Source organism: Engraulis encrasicolus, chromosome 7 (genome assembly GCF_034702125.1).
Source record: "Engraulis encrasicolus isolate BLACKSEA-1 chromosome 7, IST_EnEncr_1.0, whole genome shotgun sequence".
NCBI classification, from domain to species: domain Eukaryota; kingdom Metazoa; phylum Chordata; class Actinopteri; order Clupeiformes; family Engraulidae; genus Engraulis; species Engraulis encrasicolus.
In genome coordinates, this window is record NC_085863.1 from 54,907,510 (window position 1) to 54,924,447 (window position 16,938).

Here is a 16,938-nt window from a genome sequence, read left to right on the forward strand (position 1 = left end):
ATAGTTTGTTACCCTATCTGCATGCAATCCTCAGCACAACGGGTGTTTATGCTGTTTAGCTACTTGGGTCAAAATGTACTCAACAAACCTTTGCAGAGGTTACACATTTTCTGTAGGCCTACTGTTTCCACCTCTTATACATAGTAGGCCTAATATTAAATAGGCCTAATATTAAATAGGCCTATATCAGAAAGATGAGGAGCGAAAAACAAGGCTGCCATTTTCGGCGCTATTACGTCATTTCGCAATCCACAAAAGTAGGCCTACACAAAACAGCAAGATGGTGAACATTACAAAACCTTTGCAGAGAGAGAGAAAGAACATGAACTATGGTGTTCGAAACTGCTCTGACCTAAGCAAGTGTTTTGTCATTGATTGCACTAACATTTTAATCAGAAAGTTTCCTGTTTCCTGTTATTCATCTGTGATGAACTGTCTTGGTCTGGCTGTCTTGATCAGAGATTGGCCGCAACCACTTCAAATGCATTGGCTCTCGGAAAAGAAGGATGGACATTATTATCATATTAGGAAAACGCACGTCTTCAACGCCCGTTGTCTCGGTAGCGACGCGCGTCAGGAACGCGCGCTTTGACATGAAATTACGGGCGTCGGTGACGTGCGTCGTTCCAACGCATCATGGCGCGCGTACAGAGCGGCCGTTGTTGGTGAAAGACGGCGAAAAAAGCGCACGTATTCCGGGAAAACGGGCGCTTTTAACGGGCGAATTTCAATCTTAACGTGCTACTTTGATCCGAAAAGTGGCAGTTTTGGCTTTCCATATCGGGAGGCTAGAACACAGCCTTCCCTTTTTCTTTGAAGTCGGATTCGGACACCCACCCGCGCGGACACCAACTGCCTGAGTTTTGTTCTTCAGACGGCAGTGCCACAATAGCCTTGACTACAACACTCAATCAAGTGCAGCTCCGTTGTTTAAAGTGGAGTTTCACAGAACCACTTGGAATACAGCCTGCCTGCACGAAAAATCAATTTTGGACACGGTTGAATCTGCTAAGGTTTGCGCAGCTGTATGCTTTAACCTCACTTATACCACGTAGGCTACCCATGCGTTTGTGAACGAGTTATAATGGTGGAATTTCAGCGCCAACTGCTTTGGTGAGGTCTCGTCGCGACTGGAGGACTTTTCACCGCTCTGTATGGACAGTGGAGGTTACCGATTTGCACCACCGAGGGTTTGAGTCACTCCGGCGGCACGCGCTTTGGAACCTGATCCGATAGCGTAGTCCGCATCAGGAAGAGCGGGCGTTTTTCTTTGCCTTGCTCATGTGCTCAGTCTAACCGGTGCATTCTTGAACAACTTACCAGTTGGGAAAGGAGGCTTGTTTTGGGGACGGCCGCGTAAGGGCTACGCGTATCTCCTATTAGAAATCTGTGGTCAGTACTGCGTTGTATAACTTCCGAGAAGCCCTCATTTGGACGTGCCGCACGTATTTTCACCAAATATTTTAGCCTTCATTATTCCCTGTACCTGGTAGCCTGTAGCCCATTTTTGGCATATGTCTGAATGAGGAAATCTGGACTAATGTAGAGCGTATGCCCCTCTTCATTGTGGAATTACAACAAGAAAGTGTTCAAAAAGACAAAGCGCGCTGGAGTCTAAAGGATCTGGATTTGGATATTTGGAACTTTTCTCCTTTTAATACAGGCGAACCTGCAAGACTGCAATCGGCAGAGAATACATTCTTCACCATGGTAGTGTTCGGTGCCGATCGTAGTATTGATAACATTTAATGAAGTTGAGCAGCGTTTTTACCCAAAGTTGTCTAACCCCAGAAATTATTTACGGTGAAAGCTAATGCTCTCAAGACTGCAGAGAACGAGCCATTCCATTCATTCGGTCGGAAGGCTGTCGAAGTGACCACCACTCCTTGCATCTTTTGCTGGATATATTTGGATAACTACGATGTCAATACCAAGATCTTGCAGAGGAACTGTGCTGCTCTGGCTCATGTTCATTTCAGACGGTGAGTGAAGGAGACGGGGAAAATCCCTTCCCAGCAAGTTGCAATATGGAACTGCTAACCTTCTCGTACAACGTCAAGCAATTTACCCACTTTACCCACACTATACTAGTTCGTGTTTTCGTGTTTTTCATGATGAATTCACTGCTGCAGTTCTGTCTTTGTACTGATTGGTTATTCTGAACACATGCACACACGCGGTCTCTCTCTGTCCCTCAGATTCTCTCTCTCTCTCTCTCTCTCTCTCTCTCTCTCTCTCTCTCTCTCTCTCTCTCTCTCTCTCTCTCCTACCTTGTAATGCAGAAGAGATGGTGTCATGCTAATTTAACACTTCAATTGCCTTTGAAAAAGCGCAGCCATTTTTTTGTTTCTAATGTAGGCCTAAATTTCTTTCGTTTTAGGTATTTCTCCCTTTTATCCCTTCATTCGTTAACTGAACAAAAAACATTGGAAGAAGATTGGCCAGACAAGACAAGCGCATGTTCTTTTAGATGACTAATTAGTGTCTTTGTTTACCCTGTCGAAACGAATTATGAAATGGTGATTATGCTATGAGCTTTAGATGTTTGATTGGTTAGATATGTAGAACCATAAACCATATGTAGAACCATAAAGCACCTTTGTACAGACATCTTGCACCTCATGCCACTGTCTGTAGCCTGCAGTGGGCTATAAAGCACAGCAGAAAAGCAAATGAATGCACTTCTGTTTTTCTGCCTGAAGATGTTTAGATCTGAGTGGTTTACAGGGAATAGCCTACCCTTGCCAAACATCTTTGAAGAGGATGACTTCGGTTGGAGCAGGTCCAACTCCATACATAGAGGCTACTGTAGCACAGTATGGAATGAAAAAAAATTCAAAGCCCTAGGTGCAAGTGGTGTAGTGTGTGAAAGCATCACATTTGCAATGTATCGTTTCATCTGACCAGGAGTGCTCAATTTTAGCTGGTTGATGTGCCTTTGATGATTGAAAAATTAGTCAGACTTAACGATGATGAGAGCAGGAAATGTTTAATTATATAATTTCTTGTATTGACTTAAATGTCCTCCTTAACCTCTCAGAGCATTTGTGTCGAACCAGTCTTTATTCTAGGACGTGTGAATTGTATTGTACTGCTTTGCTTCAGACCAATGCTCTAGGTGATGGCCACTGAATGAGATTTGTGGGGAATGTCCTTGCCGTGCAGAGTCTATCTTGCTGAGAGAGTTACTTCTGTGAAGTTTCCCTCAATACGAGCCTTGAATGGCCCATATGAATGTGTTTTATGTTGCAGAGTTGGAAGGCCCATCGTGCTGTAAACCCTGCATGTATTGGCAAGTCCATCTTAAAGCAGTGTCAGGTGGTAGCCTAATGGTAGTTTGGCCTTGCGTTTTCACACGAGTGGTCTTTCAGTCCACAGGAAAGGGGAACATCTTCACTTCTAGGTTGAATTCATTAAAGTCAAGTAACTGCACATTGGAGACTGGTCAAACACAATTTCAAACTTCTGTGCTAACCCTGTTACTTAGATTTCTGACAATAAAGTACACTTGACTTGACAAGGCTTTGAGTGACGCAACATAGGGCAGGCTACTATTGTATTGTCAGAGTTGGATGCACTGGTTCCAGTGCAAATAGACTGATAATAAGTGGTGTGACATGCCTAATTAACTAGTTCTAAAATCTTGGACTAATTAGCTGATTATCATGTAGGCTTCTGCAAACAATCCTCCTCTGCTTGAGGAAGGCTATGAGAAAGCAGCAGCACAGTGCATTTCTGTGTTATCCACACATCTATTTCACACTGGCGAGACATTACGGATAGGCCTACCCAGTCCAGCAGCAGCAGGATGCTATGGCATAAGATCTCAAACACACACTAGGCCTAGACAAGACATTTTGACAATGTATGCATAATGCTGCATCTGTGATTTAAAGAAAAAGAACTAGGCCTAAAATAGGCTATGTAGTGAGTGATGTAGAGAATAGCCTACAGTTGTTGCTTCAGGTGGTGATGGCATAAAACAAGTGCTCATTGGTGTGCAGAAGAACCTGTTCTCCTAAGTGTGGGGAGCAAAAGCCTGTACCAAAAGGAATAGCGCCTGTTTATACCGAATGTCCTCACCGAAATGGGCAGATCAACGTTTGGTTAAATTAAATTTGCGGACATGTGGATTGATGGAATGTGCTTTACATTTGTGATGGACTCCTCCTCACAATTACAGGCATATAATCAGCTCCAGCATTATTATGAGCATTTGATATCAGTCAACCTTGACTGGAAACAGATTATCAAACTACTGCATGGTTAGTATAATTAAACAACGTTCAAACAAATGGCAAGGGTACATTTGGCTTATGAGGCTTTCAAATGTACTCGGGTATGACGGGCTCTAAAAACAAAAAGAAGGAAAGTGTCAGCTTCTGAAATGCATTGTTCACTCATAACAGGTTTTGATCAGAAAATAAACAGCTCAGACAAAGACAAGCAACCCCCCCCTGTGAAGACGACTCAGTCCACAATTGCATTCATCTTTTCCGTAAGCACAATTCCTCCAGACAGTGAGAGGCTCTTTAGTGGGTAGGACGCGTCTTTCTTCTTTTGTCTCTCCAGTAACAGCGACAGACAGGGACCAGGCAGAGGATAACAGCAATGGATAAACATTGAGTTGAGGTATAAAAAAAAAGAATGTCGACTCTGTGAGGAAGAACTGTACTCTCCCGGGATGGTGTGGAGTGTTTTGGTTTACGTGCAACCAAGTCTGCGTGAAACAACAAAAAACTGCTTTGTTTAGCTCTTTCTTCCGCTGTATTATTTCCCAAACAAACAAACAAATGTGTTGCTATTGTGAATTAGGTTGGATTGGCTGACTCAATAGCGAGACCTTTTGTGTGTGCACCGATTTCTCATTATGTGCAAGTGAGTAATTATGTATGACAGTGTGGCTAATTGAATTCTGATGAAGCCTCTGTTTGACATCTCATTTTTGGCAGCTGTCAGTCTCTCTGTTGCTCCCAGAGATCAGGATATCTCTGACTTGTGTTTAGTTTTATTGCTGCTCTTGTTTTTTTATGATTGATAGAGTGCCATCAAACAGATAGTACGTTTATCCAGCTCATGGTTCAAACTGGGGCTTTTGGGTATTAATGTGTTGGCTTTTGAATTATGTGTTTTGTACTTAGAGAAACCCTCTGTTGACTTTGCTGTGTTGATTCCTTTCTAATGCTGCTTCTCAAGTAGCGATATTGTGAGGTTTAGTTTGTAAGTCGTGGAAGTGAATACCATTTTGACTGTTCCATTTCTATTGAAGACCTGATGATAAGTGAGTCTGACCTGTGTCATCATGCATTGGCTCTGCTTCTGACTGCAACTTAACCTTGACTGGCTGGCTCTGTGCACCTGACTGGGTTTTCTGGGTGCATATTCTGAACCAAGGCCATTACAATACATTTTCAAATAAGGACATTTTTAATAAAGGAAAACTGTCACAGATGAGCAGAGTCATCTCAAGCAGAAGTGCATTTGATTGCATCTCTGAATGGTACTGCCTGATTAGTTGGAAACGTTAAAAACTCAAAACCCATCCGGATGGAGCTGAATAGCCCTGTAGCCATGAATGTATGAGTCTATGGGATTCTATCAGTCATGAGTGAAACTGGGTGTAGGGAAATGCCATGGGGCTATGGCACGCACACACTGTGTGATCCTTTACTCTTCCAATGATTTCAAGAGCAGTGGAGTCGTTGTCTGTTTCCAGCGAAAGTGGAACACCCCCAGCCCCCCCTCGCCCCTCAACCACTCTTGGCCATCAAAAAAATGTACTGGAGGGCCTAATGGTCTCTTTCCTGGAGGCACGCAAGTTGTTTATGTGCATTTCAGAGCTCTTTGAGTGGTAGCCTTCACGTCGCAATCGGGTCGCTCCCTCGGTTACGTCAAGGATGAACGCATTTGGCAAAGTGTCCCATTATGTTGGCAGAGGTGGCCCTTAATGGCATTAGGTTCAATGTGGGTATTCTTCATGCCGTTTTAAAAAAAATGCCCTTTTCATTGTGTTCTTGAAGTTGAATCGATTTCATGCAAGATAAATTGATTCTCCCCAGGCAACTGGAATATCCAATCGTTGCACCCATTGGGCCATAAGATGTTGTAACGCTCCCCTCTACCCCACTCTCCCCCTTCCTGTCCTTATGTCCTAGTAATGGTCGCTGGCCAGTGAACCACCAAAGCATAGCTCCTTAGCCGCCAAAGGCTTGTGTGCCTACTGCGGGGGTCTGTGGAATCGGCCTCTTCTAAAGATGGCCGGCTCAGAGAAGTGAATGGAGGGGGGAATCTATGTGATTTTCAATGATACATTTTAAAGCATTCTTTTAGAACAGTAAAATGTGCTGACTCGGATAAAACCCTTATTTCCTGCTCTTTCATTGTGTTCTTCAGTGGCATTCTCGCCAGGTCTCTGCAAGTGTGTCTTGACTTCAAGAGTAAGAGTGATTATATACACTGTTAAAGGGAGATGGATGGCTCAGTCAGTGGGTAAAGCTTCAATTAGAACAATAGGGAAAAAAGACCTTGAATGAAAAGAGAGTTTGTAGAACATAAGTATTTCTTAAAAGCCTTTTTTTAATGGTACACAATGACTCATGGCCATTACTTTTCTACTTTTTTTCTTTGAGGCAGTGGAAAGAAATCTGCACTCTTGAAGTGTGTGAGCAATTATATCTTTACTGATGCTGCTGTTTTCCCCCCCTTGAAATCTGACATTACGTTGTCCTCTTTGCCCTGAATTGATTAGGTGCACTCTTGCAGCAAATGGTCTCAAGTCCTAAGTTGAACCCCAGCGCCTTGATTTTTAATCGTGGGCAATTCATTAAGATTCACTGGACAGTTTGGGAGTTACATGAAAGATTAGCCTTGGATGCAACTGAGTTGGACGCTGAAGAAATACGGCCAGATTTTTGCCCTGGAGCACCTCTCGGCTGCAGCAGCAAGCGAGCCAAGCTTCTCGCCCCCACCTCCACCACCACCAGCACCACCACCACCCTCGCTCCTCTTGCCCACCCCTTGTATCTTATAAAGTGACAAACGTGAAGAGAGAGGAGAAATCATATGCACCACCACCCCTCCTCCCCACCACACTACCCCAGACTGCGACTGCAAAATCAGCTTATGCTCCCTTTCACTGTAAGGCCGGTGCTCGGCGCCCCCTTTATTCATTATGATAATCTTTTGCTGCACTGCAGTGTCTTATTGAGGCCATGTGGAGTTCAGCACCTGAAGTATAGAAGGCCTGCCTGTCTCATTACCATGGCAAGACCAGGCGGGCGGTCAGGCTCACCAGCCCATGTTATAACCAGCCAGCGGGGAGCTGGGTAGGGCAAAGGGATTTTAACGTGGTTCTCTAATTCAGTCGAATTTCGTTCGACATCTCTCTGTGGGTTACTTCTCATCTCATCCTCTCTTTTGGTCAACTTTATTTTACCATCTATGTTAGATGGCTTCTAATGAATCATGGTGTGATGGCAGCCCATAGGTGCCATGCTGTCTTTACTTAACTTTACTAATGTGTATCTTATTTTGTAAAATGTAGGCCTATCTTATCCACGGAACTGCTGCTGCAAAAAAGTTGTCACTTCACAAACGTTTGGAAAGGGAAAGGCGACCAAGGTGACGTGTCACCCGTGATTTAACTGCATTTTATTGGCCTGTGCAGACATGGTAGAATGAACTTTTTAACTGTTTAATAAAAGTCATATTTTACGCCGGATTGTAAAACCGTTGCATTGGAGGTGGCCAAGGGAGAATAAATTAAGATCAACATTAGATAGAAGGTTCATTGTGGTCTCATGTCATAATGAAAGCATTAGAAGAACAGTTACAATGTTTATGGTACGGTAATGTCATCTGAGATTTACGGCGAGGTGATCTTGTCCTAGAAGTGAACATGTAAGGCAAGTTGTCGGCCATTATTAGCCTACATGTAATTAGACGGCGTCTCTGATGTGTGGCGATTGGACATGTTTTTTTTCTCCGACGCATCTCAGATCCTGTAATGGACCAATTTTGATGCGCTCCCAATCAACCTTTTTTTGTTGATGCTGAGCAGCAACAAGCGGTGTGCTTGCCTCCCATCAGGAAACCACCAAATGTAATTGCTGCACAGGGCGGCTTACTTGCATACCATTGAGCTGAGAAATTGCCAGTAAGGCTTGAAATCAGGGAATTGGGGAGAAGCACATGAAATTGGCCCAAGGTGTTGCACAAGGAAAATGGCAAGTGCACTGGTGTGTTGTGTTGCTGTGTTGTGCACTGCCCCATAAACACACACTGAAGTTTGAGTGCACGAGATACACATAGTAGTGGAGCTATTTACAGCTTGTCAAAAAAGTTTGAACTGTTGCACACTTTTGTTTTTTTGGTGTGAAATGATATATTTTTTCGTCTTTCTTCTGTTTTTTTTCTCCTTCTTTTTCTTTGATTAGGCTCTGTTTTGTCGCCCTCCAGCACCCTCCTGCAACTCTCCAAATCAGAGCTCTGTGGAAGTGTTTCTGGAGTTGAGCTGTGTAAATTCAGTATCTTGCCTCGGAGGGTGAACAAGACGAAGCACTTGTCTTGCCAGCAGGAAACAACGTTTGTTCATGAATTAATACCACTCCTGGCCCCTAAGGCTGCTGTAAACGCCTCTTAAAGCGAAGACTCCATCAACACCAGCAGCGTTGGGAAATATTCCGGAAATAGTGTTCCAGTTCAGTTCGATTTCCACGCTTGTGTTTTTTTGGGGGGGATTGTATGTAGCTGCCACTGATATATTTGTGTCATAAACCATCCGTCAAAATGCGCTTCAACTGTTTGTCTGTGACTCTGAAAACCAAATGAAGTCCCCACATGCTCCACCAGGAAGAGTCTTGACTTTCAGAAAGAGAAGGGGTGACACTTTTTTTTCCTCTCCTCCTCCTCCCTAGATTTAAATCTGCGCCACTGAAGCAGTGGGGATTTGGTGCGATTCTCTAATGATGAGAAACTGTGAGGTTTCAGTCATTCGGAGAGATTAGATCTGAGCTGCTTTGTACTTGAAGCACTGTAAAAAATCAATAGATTTCACAGGCTGCTGTCAGTAAATGTAAGACCTGCGTTTTTACGTCTCTCTCAAATAACGGATCTTGGGTGACACGTCTGAAACTCCTTGTCATATTTAGCACAGACGTTAGGTAGGCCCTTTACTTTTTCAAAGGTTGGTCGGGAACTTTTCCTTTAAAAAAAAAGGAAACCCACATGTCTCCCTGTAGACACAACCTAACAAGAGAATACCAACAACACCTCATTGTGTGCGAAGATAAGATTCTCTCCTGGTTTGAAACAGGAATTAATGTCATTAGCTCTCTAGATGCCTAGCATTTGCAGAAGGCAGCCCAGTTGCTGTTGTGTTTGTTTACATTCGTTAACATGTCGCAGGCAGGCAGGCAGGCAGGCAGGCAGCCACTGGCTCCCTCTCCTCAGCATCCCTGTAGCCTTGTAGGCCACATTGGCTGGCAGCTTCCTCCCAGTGTGGGGCTAAGCACTACCAGGAGACTGTTGGTGGGCTGAAAATAACCCAGAGATATGGCTGCGTATTCCCCTGGTTGGTTGGGTTAACACACTGACAGAGTACCACAAAAAAGCAACAGTAAACTAACCCCCTCTCTCCTCACCACCACACCCTGAAATAGGCCATGAAGTCATTAAAATTCGTAATGTATTTAACCTTCACTCGAACAGCAGTGACGTGCGCATCTGTCTGGAAGTAACTGATGGCACATCTATAGTGTACGGTTGTAGCCGACCGACCGACCGGGGGTGCGCGCGGCGCGATGCGTCGCAAGGAAGATGGAGTGCCTCGCCGAAAAAAGTGTCTGCGGGAAGGACGGGGTACATTATGAGCCATTTTTATTGTTGAGTAAAGATGTGGCAGAGCTGAGGTTCTGACACCTCGCCGATAGAAACGGATTAACCTGAGACAAGTGCGTTGCGGACTGGAGAGATGGGAGAGCGGCAAATCCTTGAAATAAGCACTCGCACCCTCGGGAAATCAAACCTCCTCTTGGAACCGAGTGTGGGTGGGTGTGTGGGGGGTAGGTTGGGTTTGGGAGGGGTGAGTGGTTGGGGAGTTGAGAGTTGGTGGGTCCAACATGGGTACAACGCTGCGAAATAGTAAATCACACGTCACTGTTTATCTGGATTTATTTTTCAGTAGAGTCCACCCCCATCCCCAAGTACGCAGACACTCAGTCTCTTGCGCTCAGACTCTACTCTGCCTCCCTACCTCGCTCACACGCTACACCACTCTGCCTTCCTCTATCTCTGGCTCTATCGCTCTAGATCTGTATCGTTCTCTCCCTCTTATGCTATCAGTCACCACACACACACACACACACACACACACACACACACACACACACACACACACACACACACACACACACACACATGCACCAGCTGCACACATGCACATACAACACACATGCAGTACTCATGCAATGCACACACACACACACACACACACACACACACACACACACGCACACGCACACGCACCAGCTCCACACGTGCACATACAACACACATGCAGTACTCATGCAATGCACACACACACACACACACACACACACACACACACACACACACACACACACACACACACACACACACACACACACACACACACACACATGCACCAGCTGCACACATGCACATACAACACACATGCAGTACTCATGCAATGCACACACACACACACACACACACACCACTCACAAAGAGAGACACTTTTTGATACAGTGGCTGGTGGTGTATGTGTGTGCTTGAGGTTTTTTCCCCTCCTTCTGCACACTGGTCACATACTGTAGTCATAAAAGAGAGCTCGACAAAAGGCAATGCTGTTTTTGTTCCCCTCTGTTCCCCCTGCAGCCCCCGGGGCATGTGCTCCTCCTGCAGTCTGTAATGGCAGTCTGTAATTAGTGACAGTGGAGGACAGCGGAGTGGAGAGCAGACGACATTGAAAACAGTGGCATAGCTGGGAGATGACACAGAGAGCGCATGCATTTGATGTCTGCTTGATGGAAGTCGTGTTGTCTCTACCTTAGTTATCACAAAATGTACTATTTCGCTTGAAAACCTGGCCTTTCTGAAATGGTCTGGGTTTTTTTTTTCCACACCAGTGTCTTGCCATTGGACGCTTTTTCTCATAATCCGGTTCAGGTGCCCTTTTCACAGCCATTCGTTTTTACGCAGGCGTCTTTAAAGTAAATTTCATTTCTTGGTCGAGCTTATTGACGAAGCTGGGCTCATCATCAAATAATTTCAGCTGCTTAAATATGCATGGCCTTTTTCTCTCGGTGTGGCGATGTAGTGATTGCAGCACCACTGCGGCTTCGTGGTCAGATCGGGGGAAAAGAAAATATGGTGCGCCCGTGGGCCCTGACCTTTTTGTTGATGTATTCATGAAATATCAAGACTTAAACTTGCCCCTTTCGCCAGAATGCCCCAGATAAGATCTCCAGTCGAGCTCCCTGGTGTGCCGCGGTCTTTGTTTTTGCCTTTGGTGCGTGGCGAACACAATACGAGTCTCCTTGTTGTAGGCTGCACAAGTAATATCACATGTAAGTGTGCAGCAAAGACTAATTCTATTATAAAAGGAAATGTTTCTGGAGGAAAAAAAACAACCATTATATAAACAGTCCAAATAAAAAATGGCGATGTGAAGGAAATGTTTTAAATACTGGCCTGCTGATGGCATGTTTGGAACCAGTCCAATTCGAGAGTGGGATGGTTTTTTTAAATGGCTTTTTTTAATAGGGAGTTTGTTCCGCTCACCAAAGTTTTGCTTGCGGATGGAGGCTTGTTTCCATGTCGCTTCTAAGAAGCATCACTGTCGCGGACTGCCTCTTCTTTGACTTCAGTCATGTGTGTAGGGCGCTCAGATGCCAGAGGCCCTCACATGTGTCTCTTTTCGGTGGAGCGTGCACAGCGGTAGACGACAAGCCTCCGACGAGTACGTTAATGGCTTCCTGTTTTCCAGAGGTTGGCCTTGTGTAGTATATTCTCTCTCTCTCTCTCTGCCCCTCCTCTCCTCCACCTCCTTCACTATATATTTTTTTTTACATCAGGAAATGGTAGCTAAGCCTTTGAGTACATTAATGCTATCCTGTGCTACAGAGGTTGGTCTTGTGTAGTACACCCCAACCCCCCTCCCTTTCCCTCCTCTCTTCCACCTCCTTCATTATATTGTTGTACATCAGACAATGCTGGCTAAGCCTTTGAGTACATAAATGCCACCTTGCTTGCCATACGATACGTTGGCCTTGTCAAGTATAGTATTTTTCTCTCCTTTCTTTCTTTCTTCTTCGCTATGTTTGTACATCAGATTTCCGCAGTGCCTGCAGAGAAGACTGTATGTCGCCCTCAGAGTCGAGGGCAAACTTAATTTATGTACTAATTATTTACCTCTGTAGCAATGTAGAAACAGTTGCTCTCATACAATCACTGCTAATTTGAAAGGGGAAAACACCTCGTCTTGGTGTGCATCTGCAAATGGAATGAGCTACAGCATGGTGTCATTTGCAGAGTATTAGTACAGTAATTGGTGCACCTGTGCAAGTTTTTTGTGTCTGTTACAGGTGCACCAAGTACAGCTCCAGGCCACCTTATTAGAATAGTATGAAAAAAGTTGATTTATGTCCATAATTCCATCAATAATGTTAACATTACTGATGGAATTATGGAAATAAATAAACTTTTTCATGCTATTCTAATAAAGTGGCCTGGAGCTGTAAGTCTGAGGGAGACTGCAATCAAGTGGTGCTGTCGCTGTAATACTTGACCTTCACCATCCCCTGCCACACACTTTTGTATGGACATTTTGCACTTTCAGAGTCAGGTTTTAACAGTGTTGTCCGAACCCTCCAAGGGAATCCACAGGCATTCCTCACCACATTCCACACATACCTGCCTGCCTTGCATGGCGATTATTTCACCAACGGCCATTCGCTGCCAAGAGTGGAAAAAAGTCGAAAGTATAAAGCTGGAAAAAGCCTCAACTAGGTTAACAGGGTGGCAACGTCATCAATACGTTTTTTGACCTCACCGTGGCAGAGCTCAACTCGCTCCATAGCGAATGGAGCTTGGCTCACCCATTCTAGCCGTGTAAACCAGGAAACCACAGACCTAAAGGTGAATTTGGTGACAGGTGGTGACCTCACATTGGCAACCCTTATTATGCTTCGTCCAGCAGGCAGCTGTCTCACTGTAGGACAATGGCCAGGTTTACATGACGTTTTTAATTCCGAATTAATAATTCCGAAATAAATAGTTCCTTCAAGTTTACAATGAACTTTCATTTAATTCTGAATTGTGAAGTGTTTACATGACATTTTCAAAGCGGAAATGAGCTTTATTCAGAATTAAATTGAATTAATTCTAAATTAAATTTATCATGTAAACGAGGTCATTGCCAGCATTAAAGAGGAGGTGGAGAATATTGCAGCTTAAACTCATTTTTTTCATTAATGTGGTCTAAACAAGTGACTGACATTTACCACATCGCCTTCGGATTGAGACGTTAGGTACTTGTTACGACGTATCGTAACGAAAAGACCTTTACCGAATCGAACAGTGCTGTACAGAGTACCGAAAGGTTGAGTAAAAGGCTAGTCTGTTCATGTTTTTACATTATGCTGCTACTACATGCAGAGGCTCTTGCAGAACCCTGAGAGAGAAGAGAATGCAAGAAAAAACAGGTGTAGAGGCTTGGTCTTTTGTGAAACCTTGAGGAGAAAGTACTATTTTTTTACACTGATGAAATCTCCGACCCAAAGTAGCAGGTTGAATGTATTTCCTCTTTTTCGTTTGTATTTTGACAATATTTTGGTGAAATGAACAACGTGCTGAGGAAGAAAATGGTTTTCTGTTTTGTTCTCATATACTGTACCGAAAATGTACCGAACCGTGACCCTAAAACCGAAGTGCGTACCGAACCGTGATTTTTGTGTACCGTTACACCCCTACTAACTAGTCATATGATTTTGAAACATCACCAGTTTCCAATTATAGAACCATGGCCTGGTGTTTTGCCCTTTTTCTGGGTGCGAAGTGCTAACTGCACTGGTACTGTTCCTCCTTAGCTCAGGAGTGGCTGGCTGAGTTGTGCAGGGGAGATTGTGATAAGACAATTTAGGGGGCACGGCGTACATTACAGATAAATTACACCCAGTCCTCTGCCAAAATGCGTCTGGGGAAGTATTGATATGAGCTGAGCTGACCGTGTATTTTAGCTCTAATGCTCTAATTCAACGCGGTCACTGGAAATATTGAGCAGCTGGGATGTGGAGACAAAGCCTCCTCAAATTTTTGGTGACTGTAAATAAGTAAATCCTTCAGATATGGCAGCATTTTGAGCAACAAAGGCACCATGAGGATGGGAAAACAGTGTTTTGTGTTAAGACGAATCTTCTCCATATCCTGTGTGGCCATATTTATATTCGTCTGGGGTGTTTGACATACTGAACTGATTGAGGAGCTGAGTAGATGCACCACTGCCTGGGATTAGGCATAAAAAAAGACTTGCTTGGTTTCTTGCCAAGTCATTTACATATTTTAGGCACATTAAGAAAAATTGTGAGCCTGACTGCTGCGTGTGTTTCTGCTGCGTGATGTGAATAAGAAATGTGCAGGCCCCTCTAATCGCAGGAGGAGATGTGAAATCATGTGATCATCAGTGATATCCCATGCTTTCATCCGTCTGTATAAGGCGTAGTAACCCCTTTACAGACTTTGAGTCATGGTGTGTGCTTTGGTGGTGTTGCCAGGCATCTCTTAAATGCCCCGCCTTGTGCTATTATTCTGACAGTGGGATGCCCATCAACTTATATGCGGTTGTCTGATTTACCATGTCACGGAGCGTGTCTGTGGCTGCAAGTAAGACAATTTCCTAAGATCTGGTGTGTGGCTTTACAGCCTTTGCTAGTAAGCTCTGGGCCTTGGAACATGGTGTGTTATTTTGGCTCTTTTGTCATGCACTCTGGTGTAGATCGTGTTAAAGGTCTTAGATAATCTGAACATACTCTGGTACAGTCTTCTGGAGGGCTCAACAGGTTTGATATCACTGGTAGGGCAGTTCGTCTCAAGATACTGGTTTAATTTATTTACAAATATCTCTTGTTATCTGCCAGATGACACATTATGCCGTGGTTTCTGTCCATTTAGTGCTGAACGTAAACAAATCCATATTTCAAATGGGCAAGGTCATGCCAGCACTTTGGCATATTTATAGCTGAATTGATGTCTAATGACCTGTCAATGCTCCTAATGTGTCCATGGCAACCATTGATTTAGTTCTCTGCAGATGAGATGTACGAAAAGCAAAGCAGTGGGCCATATTCACAGTTTAGCATTACTCATACTCGCATTATTCGCCTACATAGCCACGCACTTATCATTTCAGCAAATGGATTGCACAAGAGATTCTAATGCAAATTTCAAACATTTCCTGTCCAGATATTTTGAATTTAACTGGCCAACTTGCACAATGAAGAGTTTGACAGAAGCCCTGATGGTTATCCGATGTTCATGCTCTGCTAACCGCGGCCAGTGCTGCTGTCATATGCTCATAAGGTTATGACTGGTGCCAGCAGCCTTTTCGCCGCATTGCGGTGAGTGGTTTTGGCCAAAAAAATATGGATTTTATCATTCATATTCATTCAGTTCTCAGAATTTGGTCTCATTTGGTTTTAGGGGAAAGAAAATAAGAGTTAAACAAGGCCAGCAAGCTCCAAAGAGGCCTCTTCGCTCACTTCAGTGTGTCTCCCAGATAAAGCCCCAATCAGATCTTTAGTTCCTTCAAAGGAAATTGTTTTCTCGAACTCTGCGAGCTGAGCTCCTATGTGTGCAAAATCAAAATGGTTCAACACTCTTTGTGATTCCTTTCTTACCAGTACCACTGGCTTTTTAGTCATCACTTGCAAGAGGTTCATTACTCTGTGTTATGTTTTCTTCAAATGAGGCATGCACTACGGTACATGCTCAGGGGCTAGATTTAAACAAAAACAGCAATTTTTATGGTGATTATTTTAGCACTTTCTTTCTACTCTTGTCCAATCGGACCGCCCTGCGAAGAAACTTTTCCCCCCCCTTCTCATAGTCATATCTTTTTCATTTTCTGGCTCAAAGACCCGAGTTTGCTGCCACTGCTGATCAGGGAAGTCAACAATGGGGGGCAAAGCGGTCAGTTGTCCCGGGCCGAGGGAGAAGGGGTGCCCAAAATGGGGTCCTCATTACATTGCATGTGTTAGGTGTTGGTGGGGCATCAGATGACTTTGTCTCAGGCCCACCCAAAGCTGTCAGCTGCCCTGCCAATGGCAACTGGTAGCTGGTGCATGGCAGATATTCCGCCTCATTTACACAGCTGGGTGGCTTTAAATGTATGATTTAAGAAAAGCGAATACATTGCTTTTAATTGCTTTGAAGAGGAGCCTCATCTGGGTCCTGGCTGAAGATGAACCCTCTTGCTCCTCTGGACTCCATTGAGATGCTAATGAAGGCACACTTTCTCCCTCACTCCCATCTCTCTATCTCTCTATCTCTCTGTTTCTGTGCATCTCTCCATCTGTCCATTTCTCAACTCATCCCTTCTGTCTCTGTGTCTGTGTCTGTGTCTGTGTCTGTGTCTCTGTCTCTCTCTCTCTCTCTCTCTCTCTCTCTCTCTCTCTCTCTCTCTCTCTCCATCTCCATCTCTCTGAGCCCAATCTCACACCATTTGCTGTTTGGCAGTTGTTTTTTTTGCCAATTTTGTTTTTCATTTTCACATCCACCTAGGACTCTACATTCCTCCTGCCTTCAGCTAGTTCAAGTCTGCAATTATGAGCTACTTTATGAACTGCTCTCGCCATGACTTAATTACACTTGGAGGTGTTTGAGGGTGAAAATATGTCGGCACCAAAAATGCAGCTTGTCTCC

At 44.3% G+C, this 16,938-nt stretch overlaps 1 protein-coding gene across 1 annotated transcript in view; it reads left to right on the forward strand.

Annotated features, from left to right (window-relative positions):
* Nucleotides 1-789: 789 nt before the first annotated feature.
* The window catches only part of tmem132e (transmembrane protein 132E), a 237,483-nt gene continuing 221,334 nt past the window's right edge, over nucleotides 790-16,938 (forward strand). Inside the window, exon 1 of the mRNA XM_063204014.1 lies at nucleotides 790-1,982. Coding sequence (XP_063060084.1) covers nucleotides 1,922-1,982 — 61 coding nt within the window. The 5' untranslated portion in view covers nucleotides 790-1,921. The remainder of the gene's footprint in view (nucleotides 1,983-16,938) is intronic.